Source organism: Nematolebias whitei, chromosome 8, assembly GCF_014905685.2.
Source record: "Nematolebias whitei isolate Nwh7 chromosome 8, NemWhi1, whole genome shotgun sequence".
In the NCBI taxonomy this organism is placed as follows: domain Eukaryota; kingdom Metazoa; phylum Chordata; class Actinopteri; order Cyprinodontiformes; family Rivulidae; genus Nematolebias; species Nematolebias whitei.
In genome coordinates, this window is record NC_056505.1 from 3,220,286 (window position 1) to 3,231,863 (window position 11,578).

At 41.2% G+C, this 11,578-nt stretch overlaps 1 protein-coding gene across 1 annotated transcript in view; it reads left to right on the plus strand.

The window, feature by feature from the left end:
• The first annotated feature begins 761 nt into the window (after window positions 1-761).
• The window catches only part of LOC119412985, a 12,765-nt gene continuing 1,948 nt past the window's right edge, over window positions 762-11,578 (plus strand). Inside the window, exons 1-3 of the mRNA XM_037679996.1 lie at window positions 762-777; window positions 2,140-2,712; window positions 7,141-8,502. Coding sequence (XP_037535924.1) covers window positions 762-777; window positions 2,140-2,712; window positions 7,141-8,502 — 1,951 coding nt within the window. The remainder of the gene's footprint in view (window positions 778-2,139; window positions 2,713-7,140; window positions 8,503-11,578) is intronic.

Below are 11,578 nucleotides of genomic sequence, written 5' to 3' on the forward strand. Positions count from 1 at the left end.
ATATATATATATATATATATATATATATATATATACATATATATACAAGTATACTGTATTAAAATAAACTACTACTTACTACTTGTACTACTATTCCTACTTTGCGGTTTTTCACTTATCGTGGGGCTTCAGGGTACGAATCCCCTGCGATAAATGAGGGACTACTGTACATGAATGTTTCTGTTCAGTGCCCTGAGATGACGTCTGTTGTGACTTGGTGCTATAGAAATAAACTGAATTTAATTTATTTGAGTCACAGTGATTATTCTGGTTATAGATTCATGAGTCTAACAGCCTCAGGGTAGAAGCTGTTCCTCAGTCTACTGGTTCTACACTTAATTCTCCTCAACCTCCTTCGTGAGGGAAGCGGGGTCAAAAGTGTGTGTGCTGGGTGAGTGGGGTCCTTCATGATGCAGGTGGCCCTCTTCCTGCATCTGGAGCTGCAGATGTTTGTGCTAGTGAGGAGACTGACTCCAACAGTCTTCTGTGCAGCCATCACCACTCTCTGAAGAGCTTTTTTTCTTCTGTTGTTCCAAGCCTCAATTATTGAGGTGGCTGACTTGAGCTGTGGCCTCGAAGCTGTTGGTGCTTCTCGCTGTGGCCATCCTCAAACTCGGTTGTGGAAACTCTGGGTTAGGGAGGCTGTCAAGCTGAAGGACTCCTATTGGGCCTTGTTGGCTGGTGGGACTCTGGAGTCAGCTGAGGAGTACCGGAGAGCCAAGTGGTTCACAGCCTTGGCTGTTGCTGAGGCAAAAGCTAGGATGTGGAAGGAGTTTGGTAAGGCCATAGATAGAGACTCTGTCATCTAGGAGGAGATTTTGGCAAACCATCAGGCAGCTGCGAATTTGAAAGCAGCGCTTTACAAACTCTATGTTCAGTGAAGGTGGAGTACTGTTGACCTGAACCAGTGATGTCATCAGAAGGTGGAATGAATACTTCTCGGACATTCTCAGTACCACTGGCTCATCTTCCATGGAAGAAGCTGAGTTGGGGGACTTTGGGGTTTGTCTGTCCATAACCATTGCTGAGGTCACCGAGGTAGTTAAAAAGCTCCAACCATGGTGGCAGGTCTTCGGGGGTGGATGAAATTTGCCCTTATTTCCTTAAGGCTCTGGATGTTGTGGGGCTGACTTGGTTGGCATGTCATTGCAAGATCGCATGGACATCAGGGGCAGTGCCACTTAATTGGTGGACTGGGGTGATGGTCCTCCTCTTCAAAAATTGTGGTGAAGAGGGAGCTGAGCTGTAAGGAAAAGCTCTCTGTTTACCATTCGGTCTATGTTCCTACCCTCACCTCTGGTCATGAACTCTGGGTAGTGATTGAAAGAATGAGATTGTGGATACAGGAGGTTGAAATGAGTTTCCACTGCAGGGTAGCTGGACTCTCCCTTAGAGACAGGGTGAGAAGTTCAGTTATCAGGAGAGACTCAGAGGAGAACTGCTGTTCCTCCATATCCAAAGGAGCCAGTTGAGGTGGTTCAGGCATCTGGTAAGGATGCTCCCTGGGTGTCTCCCTAGGGAGGTGCTTTGGGCATGTCCAACTGGGAGAAGACCCCGGGGAAAACCCAGGAAACGCTGGAGAGACTACGTCTCTCGCTTGCCCTGGGAATGCCTTGGGGTCCTCCCAGAAAAGCTGAAAGAGGTGGCTGTGGAGAAAAATGTCTGGGTCTTGTTTTGTGGCACCTTGATTTATTGTTTTATTATAACACTACTTTCATTTTAACAAAGTTCAGTCAGATCATCTGGTCGGTTTCTTTTTTTGTTGAGATATTTTATACTTCATCCAAAGGACTTCATCATTCCGAGGAGACACAACAAACTCAGTTCCACAAGCAGCACCCTCACATAGTGCACCAACCAGTTTGCTAGTGATAAGATGGTTTCTGGGGCTCGCCCTCTCCCCCATCGACTCCTCTGAGGCAGCCATAGCCAAAGTGGTTCAAAACATCAAATTCCTCCTTGGACCTCCTCAGACTGTGAAGTTCTTTAGATGAAGTCCTCTATACGGAGCTGGACATATCCACATATACAGTTCCTCGTATGATGTGAGGTCATCAGCTGTACTGAGCACTATGTTTGGAAGAGCTAGAGACAAGTTGAGTGTCCTTTTCCATTTTCTCTCTTTGTTTCTGTTTCCAGTGTCTGAGCTGAGGGTTGTTCTGATGGGGAACAGCTGGTCTGATAGGAGCGTCATTGGAAATTTCATGCTGGGACAACCTGGGTTCAACACCGAGGAGGAACCAGAGACCTGTGTGAGCTTCAGAGGACAGATGATGGAGAAAGAAGTTCTCCTCATAAACACCCCAGATCTGCTGGTTCCCAATATCTCCCAGTTCAAACTCACACAGCACATCAAGAACTGTGTGAGGCTTTCTGCTCCTGGACCTGACGTGTTCCTGCTGGTCCTGCAGCCCAAAACCTTCACTGCGGCACATAAAGTCCAGCTCTGCAGGATCCTTGAATATTTCAACGAGCGGTCCTTTGACCATTCAGTGGTTCTGTTCCGACCCCACACAGAGGACGCTGCATGCGTCCAGGTGAACCTGACAGCCTCAGACATGGTGAAGAAGTGCAGGGGTCAGTTTGTTTTTAAGAAGACCACCAAATGTTCTGAGCTGCTGGAACATCTGGAGGAAATTGTTCAAGACAACAATGGACAACATGTGAGCTGTGACATGTTTGTGGACCCAATGCCTGATGTCCAAGTTACTGGTATGTATGATGTAATGAACCAGATGAAATCCACCAAGAACCCATGGTTGTATTAATTCATTCATTCAACCTTTATTTAAACAGATAAGTCACATTGAGCCTCAAAGACTAATTTACAAGTGAGACCTGTTTGGACAGACAATAAAAGTGATAAACTGGACACATGGAGGAGTTGGAGGTGAAAAAATTCTTATCAGACTTTTTTTTCCTGCCTGAGAAGAAAAAACTCTGATATTAAAAAACACCTCGCACAAACAAGCACATATTTACGTAGACATTCTGCAGACGGGGGGGACGAGAACGGTGAGCATGTTCACTCATAGACACTCTCGAGGTCACTGTAAGAGTTCTGATAAGGATGGAATAATCAGCCAGTGTCCTCCGGTGAGATCCATAAACATTCTCGAGGGATGTTGAGGAATGGCCAAGAATAACGACTATGAGAATCCAAGAGTCCTGAAATGATGACACAAAGTTTATTCAGCTGGTTTCATCTGGTTATCAGTTGGAAATTCCTCGGGGAGGGGGTGGTGAGCATCAGATCACATGTTCTCCAGGTGAATTCAGATAAGATGACCTTCAAGACCAGCCAAGGGAGCCAATTTCAGATAAACACGCAGTTGTTTTGGGGACAGGCAGAACTTAATGACATCTACCTTGAGTCTGTGTTGGTCCACTCGGTTCAGAAATGTCCAAATTACATGGCCACACCGATGGAACGTGTCTGAGTAAAATCCCCAAGATCTGATCCATTCAGCCCAAAGCATTTGAGTCTGGGTACTCGAGACACGAACCAAGCCATCATAAAGGCAAGCAGCGTGAGCGGGTCCAAATTTGCTGCTGACGACTTCCTTGATTGTAGATAAAACCAGCAACAAGCCAAATCCAAAAAGCAAGAACCAGTTATCATAAATCCAATTAAATATGCGTCCTTAAAATCCACAGATGGCAGCAGAGATAGACACACCATCAAGTCTTCCAGTCGATGAGATATCCAGCTGCATGTCAATAGGACAATCGGCTCGCCTAAAGCCTGTCTTCTCTTGAAGAAATGTTGTAGATTGAGATGAGGGACCAACTGATCAAAACAAGTCCATAATTATGGTTCAGAAGATGCAAGAGAGGCTCAGAAGCAGTTTCACAGACAGACAGAGCAACAAAGCAGAGAGGGAGGGAGGGAAGCATCCGATCTCATCGAGAGCAAGTGGTGAAGTATGAGGTGAAAGTTGAAAGAGTTCATGAAAACAAATTTCTTATTGTCATTACTGATGATAAACTCAACTGGAAACTACACATCAAACATGTTCAAAGTAAAGTCTCAAGAAATATCGTCCTCTTAAACACAGCCAAGTCGGTCATAAAACAAAAAGCTTTACATGCACTCTAGTGTTCACTAATCTGACATTATTTAAGTTATTGTGCAGAAATATGGGGCAATAATTACAAAACTACACTACACTACATTTTAAGAATTACCTTTAATATTTTTCTAAATATCCCACCTTATAGATTATTCTTATTGTTCTTTTTTTAGTATTGTTAATATCTGTAAAGGTAATTATTAAAATTATTAAAGTTCATTGACGTAGTGAAACTACAGACGGCTCTAATTCGTTACAAAACCAAAAAAAAAAACAATTACCGGAAACCATTCAAAACCTGTTTAAGACTAAGGAGCAAATTTATGTTAAGGAGGGAACACTGTTTAAAATATGCAAATTCAGAACTACTATAAAAAAACTTGTGTGTCAGTGAGTGGAGTCAAACTGTGGAATAATTTGAATATTTAACTTAGACAATGTACAAACATAGAACTGTTCAAATTATCATATAAACATATGATTATTGCTGGATATAATAAATAATATTATCATTCAATTATTGTTGATGCTTTTGTTCTTGATGCTAGTTTTGTTTTTTGGTGAAGTTAAAGAAATAATTCAACAATTTTCAGTCAGATCATCTGGACAGTTTCTTTTTTTTTTCTGAAATGTTTCACCTTCCATTCGGAAAAAAAAGAAACTGTCCAGATGACCTGACGGAAAATTGTTGGATTGTATACCTGGATGTTTGAGCATTTTGGTTAAAGAAATAATAATTGTTTATCTACTGTAGTTAACTTAAATAGATATTATATTGATGAGTTACATATTAAATATGGGTTTAGTTGCTATATGTATGGATTATACATGTAATAAATGTAAGATTATGTAAGTGGTTAAGGAGTGGGAATTTTGATAAGTTTACACTTTTACCCACTCCCTTGAATAAGTAAAACAAAAGTTATGACATTATGCTTCATGCTGATTTATTTTTTTTATTTTTTTTTACATACTAAACTAAACTAAACCAAACCCATAAATAAATTAAAATGGGTTTTAGAACTAATAAACAATATCTGAAGCCACAAGAGAAAGTCCACTCTCCTGTTCTCAGGTTTTTGGTATCAGGACATACTGATCAATACTGATCTGGTCTTCACCAGGTTCCAAAACGGTTCTGATCTGACCTGAAGTGTAATAAGTCTGGATTCTTTGGACCCCCAAAATAAATAAATAAATACTTCACTTCACCACTTGCTCTCGATGAGATCGGATGCCTCCCTCCCTCCCTCTCTGCTTTGCTGCTCTGTCTGTCTGTGAAACTGCTTCTGAGCCTCTCTTGTATCTTCTGAAACATAATTATGGACTTGTTCTGACCAGTTGGTCCCTCAACTCAATTTACAACATTTCTTCTAGAGAAGACAGGCTTTAGGCGAGCCAATTTGCCCTGTTGGCACGCACGCAGCTGGATATCTCATCGACTGGAAGACTTGATGATGTGTCTATCTCTGCTGCCATCTGTGGATTTTAAGGACACATATTTAATTGGATTTATGATAATTGGTTCCTGCTTTTTGGATTCAGCTGGTTGCTGGTTTTATCTACAATCAAGGAAGTCGTCAGCAGCAAATTTGGACCCGATCATGCTGCTTGCCTTTATGATGGCTTGGTTCGTGTCTCGAGTACCCAGACTCAAATGCTTTGGGCTGAATGGATCAGATCTTGGGGATTTTACTCAGTCACGTTCCATCGGTGTGGCCATGTTATTTTGGACATTTCTGAACCGAGTGGACCAACACAGGCTCAAGGTTGATGTCATTAAGTTCTGCCTGTCCCCAAAACAACTGTGTGTTTATCTGAATTTGGCTCCCTTGGCTGGTCTTGAAGGCCATCTTATCTGAATTCACCTGGAGAACATGTGATCTGACGCTCACCACCCCCTCCCCGAGGAATTTCCAACTGATAACCAGATGAAACCAGCTGAATAAACTTTGTGTCATCACTTCAGGACTCTTGGATTCTCATAGACGTTATCCTTGGCCATTCCTCGACATCCCTCGAGAATGTTTATGGATCTCACCGGAGAACATTGACTGATTACAGTGACCTCGAGAGCATCTGTAGACGTTGTTGACCGCTCTCGTCTACTTCTTCCTGCTCTGCTCTATTGCAGAATGTCTACATAAATATGTGCTTGTTTGTGCGAAGTGTTTTTTTCAATATTAGGGGTTTTTCTCAGCCAAGAAAAAAGTCTGATAGGAATTGTTTTTGCCTCCAACTCCTACATGTGTCCAGTTAACCACTTTTTTGGTCTGTCCAAACAGGTCTCACTTGTAAATGAGTCTTTGAGGCTCAATGTGATTTATCTGTTTAAATAAAGGTTGAATGAAAAAAATAAAAAATAATTAAAGTCCAGCCAACAGACAGAATGAGGCAAATTAAGAACATTTTAAACAGGAATGCTGTCGCTCCAGATACAGGATGACAGGAACCGTGGTAAGACCTGCAGTTCAAGTTTACTGTCACCCCCATCACATGTGGTACATGAGGTGGAATGAAATTATGTACTCGGGTTACCAGTTACACCTAAAAACAGCAAAAATATAAAGTGTAAAAAGAACCAACTGAAGCAGAGAGAGATAAATGTGATGGAGTTAAATTCAAAAGCAGTCTGCTCCTCAGATAAATAATGTTAAATTATTATTAAATTAAATTATCTGTTCAGTTCACTGAGATGAATTATGTTGTGACTTGGAGCTTTTGAAATAAACTGAACTGAATTGAATGTAACTGATAAGTGGCAGGTGGTTCAATCTTGCTCAGATCAGGATAAACCATTATCAACCTGGATGAATGAGCTACAAACCTTTTTTCATCCTGCCAGCGGTTCCTCCAGATGTGACGTGTTTTGAACCAAAATTTCAAAGCAGTGACTGATTAATATTAGTTTTAATATTGTCTTTATTACATTTAATTACTTTAATCAGTTTCAAATTCTTTCAGTGATGTTTGTGGTGTTTTTAATTTTTTTAACAAAATGGTAAAATAAAACATTTGTTCGCCTCCATAGTTTGTCTTTTGATGTTTTTTCTCTCCTGTTGTTCAGAACTCAGGATTGTGCTGTTGGGGAGAAGTGAGGAAGAAAAGATGAAACTCACTCAGCTCATCATCGGGTCCCAGAATGTTTCTCACTGGACTTCTTCTTCAGACTGTGTGGCCTTCAGTGGAGAATGGAGAGGTAAACCAGTAACGGTGGTGAAAACTCCAGATATGTTCAATCTGCCAAGGGAGAAGATGAGAAGTGAAGTGAAGAGCTGTGTGGGTCTCTGTCCTCCTGGACCAAACGTTCTGCTGCTGGTAGTGAGACCTTCACAATTCACTGAAAATAAAAAAAATATAAAGTTCGTCCTTAGTTTGTTTGGTCAAGATACCTTCAAACAATCAATGGTCATCATCACACACAAGGAGAAGATCTCTGACTCTGTCTGTGAACTTCTCAAAGACTGTGAAGGAAGACATCACAACATGGTTGAAGAAGGACCAACTATTCAAACACATAGTGCATCTCTTGTAAAGAAGCTTATTCCTTTTCAGGGTAAAGATGGGGCTCAATCCCATTCTCACTTGATGGGAGGTGGGCTGTCTGAGCAGAACATCAGTTCATCACAAGAAGATTTGATTAGGACTCAATTGATGGAGAAGATTGAAGATATTGTGCAGAAAAACCAAGAAACCTCCATTTTATTTGAAGAAACCAGAAGATCAGAACAAATTGTTGAACAAACATTAAATAAAAACCCTGAACTCTCAGTTCCTGTGAAAGAACTAAAACCTTTAAACCTGGTTCTGTTTGGGAGCCGAGGAGAAGAGAAGACTTCAGCAGCTGAAGCCATTTTAGGTCAGACAGATCTTCATCCAGCCTCCAGACCTTCAGAGTGTGTTCATCATCAGGGGGAGGTGTGTGGACGTTGGGTTTCTGTGCTGGAGCTGCCTCCTCTGTACGAGAAACCACACGAGGAAGTGATGGAGGAATCACTCAGGTGCATCTCCCTCTGTGATCCTGAGGGGGTCCATGCCTTCATCCTGGTCCTACCTGTGGGTCCCCTCACTGATGAAGACAAGGGAGAGTTACAGATCATCCAGGACACGTTCAGCTCTCAAGTCAAAGACTTCACCGTGATTCTGTTCACTGTGGACTCCGACCCTGCAGCTCCAGCTGATGTTACCTTCATACAGAAGAACAAGGACATCCAGGAGCTCTGTCAGAGCTGTGGAGGAAGATCTGTTGTTCTCAACATCAAAGACAACAAACAGATCCCAGAACTGTTGGAGACTGTGGACAAAAATGTTTTTGATGGAGATAATCCACGCAGTTATACAACTAAAACCTTTGCATTGGGCCAGATGGAGAAGATTTTTCAGCTGCAGACTGAACTGAGGGAAATTAAATCAAACATCATGGAACAAGGTAAACACTTCACTGTCACAATAACTTTAAATCATTATTTCCTCCTGTTTACCTAAATTATGTGGCTGGATTATGTTTTTACTTATTCAATCTTAAATCCCCATTGATAACTAGCTGGTCTCACCACTGTCTTGTAAACTTTTCCTTTGCTGAAACTTTTCTCCATCCACTCTATCCTGCCTGGACTCTCTTCTTCACCTCTTTACCACATTTTTTCTTGTGCTCTTTCTCAGCATGAAACCATCCTGCTGCTCACAGATAGTCACCTCTCGTCTAAGTCTTGCTTCCACAACTCTCTCCCAGATCTTCATCGTGTGGTTCATCAACTTAATTCCCCTGTAGTTGCTACAACTCTGTACATCACCTTTGTTCTTAAAAATGGCCACCAGCACACTTCTTCTCCATTCAAGTCAATTCAATTCAATTCAGTTTATTTCTATAGCGCCAAATCACAGCAAAGTTGTCTCAGGGCACTTTACTGGAACATTCACATACATAAAAGCCAATTAGTGAAGTTCTCTATCTAAGGAATCCAGCAGACAAGTTGAATCTTGGCTTCGTTGCAGTCTCACATTCATGAGGCATTTTCTCACCCTCATATATGCCATTGAATATTTGAGTCAAAAACCTCACTGCCATCTCTCCAAGACATTTCCAAACCTCCACTGGTCATCAGGTCCTACTGCCTTCACCTTCTTCATTCTTTTCAGATCTTTCTGGACTTCACCCTCACTAATCTTTCCCACTTCCTGGTCCACAGTTTCTATGACATCTACTCTTCTTTCTCTTTCATTTTCTTCACTCATTAGCTCTTCAAAGTACTCCTTCCATCTTCCCGTTACACTCTCCTCACTTGTTAGAACATTACCATTCCTATCTTTAATAAGCCTAACCTGCTGCACATCCTTTCCAGCCTGATCTTGCTGTCTTGCCAATCGGTACAAGTCCTTCTCGCCCTCTTTAGTGTCCAGTCTCCCATAAAACTCATCGTACACCTTCTGCTTTGTCTTAGCTACCTCCCTCTTTGCTCTACGTCCCATCTCCTTATATTCCTGTCTCCTCTCTTCAGTCCTCTCTCTGTCATATTTCTTCTTGTCTAACCTCTTTCTTTGAACATCTTCCTGCACTTCACTATTCCACCACCAGGTTTCCTGATCATCCATTCTCTGTCCAGATGACACACCAAGTACCTTCCTACCTGTCTCTCTAATTACTGTTGCTGTAGTAGTCCAGTCATCTGGAAGCTCTTTCTTACCACCCAGAGCCTTTAACAGCTCCTCTCTGAATTTATCACATCATTCTTCCTTCTTCATCTTCCACCATTTGGTCTTCTTCTCTGATTTCACTCTTTTTCTCTTCTTCACAACAACAGTCATTCTTCACACAACCATCCGATGCTGTCTGGCCACGCTCTCCCCTGCCACAACCTTACAGCCTCCAATCTCCCTCAGGTTTCCTCTTCTACACAGAATGTAGTCGACCTGCGTACTCCTTCCTCCACTCTTATAGGTCACTGTATGCTCCTCCCTCTTTTGGAAATAAGTGCTGACTACAGCTATTTCCATTCTCTTGGTAAAATCCACCACCACCTGTCCTTCCTGGTTTCTTTCCTTGACACCAAACCTACCCATCACTTCCTCATCCTCTGTTTCCTTCACCAACATGTCCATTCAGGTCTGCTCCATCACTGGTACATTTTCATCTTTAAATCACTTCCTGGTCTGCTGCCTTCATACATCTCCTCCTACATGTCTCTGCATGAGTGCAGCTACAGCGTGCGCTCTCAGGACATTATTACCTGCAGTGTTCCCTCAATGAGGACTGAACTAGACAAAATGACCTTCTCCTACTCTGCTCCTGTTTCCTGGAATACCTTACAAAAACATTTGAAGCTCTCGACCTTGACCTCTCTGGCTTTAAGAATCTGTTGGACTCCTGGCAGGGACCAATGCAGACATGTTCCTGTTTTTAGTTTTCTACATTCGCCTTAGAATCTAGCTGTTTTTTATGTTACCTTTTTCTTTTAGCTATCCTATTTGTAATTAAAAAAAACCTGTAGTATGACTTTTTATAACTGTTTATTGTTGTCATCATTCTTTGTTGAAATCAGGTCTCTCTTGTAAATGAGTCCTCGAGGCTCAATGGGATTTACCTGTAGAAATAAAGGTTAAATGAATGAAAAACCACTCTCTCCTCCCTGGGAATACTCTCTATCACTTCATCCAGATCTTTACAAAATGTATCTTTCTCCTCCACATCACATCCAACCTGTGGAGCATAACCACTGACAACATTTAGCATCAGACCTTCTACTTCTACCTTCAGACACATCACCCTATCTGGCACTCTCTTCACCTCTACTACATTCTTTACCAACTCCTCCTTCAGGACCACCCCTACTCCATGTCTCTTTCTATCCACACCATGGTAAAACAGTTTGAAGTTCAAGTTGTGTTTATTTGTCATATGCAAGATTACTACAAGGTTAACAGTACAATGAAATGCTTAGGATGAGAAGAACAAACAAGAACAAACAAGAAATACTAAAGCATGCAATAAGCGTACAAAAATAAAGTATCAAAAAGTGAAAAAGTAATTTTAATATTTACAACGTCCTAAAAAGAGATAGTAAACAACATGGTAGAATATAATGGTGCAAGCAAGATGAATTTAAATTAATAAGTATTTCAATGTAGTAATATATGTAAGCTAAAATCCACATGATATATATATATATATATATATATATATATATATATATTATATTTAAATAAACTGGTATATCAGAGTCAGAGTTTCTTTATTGTCATTCGCACCTCATGTGGTACATGTGGTGGAGCGAAATTATGTACACGGGGTCCCAGTTACATCCAACAATAAAATGTATAAGAAAAACAGTAATAACATCTAAGATATGAACTAAGAAAAACATCAACTAAATATACACTAAGCACTCATAACATAAAACATTGAACATCAGCACAAACATGAACATGAGTCTGTGAGCAGATGTGCACGCATGAACACATCAACATTGAAACAGATCAGCAGCAACATGAAACAGATCAGCAGCAAC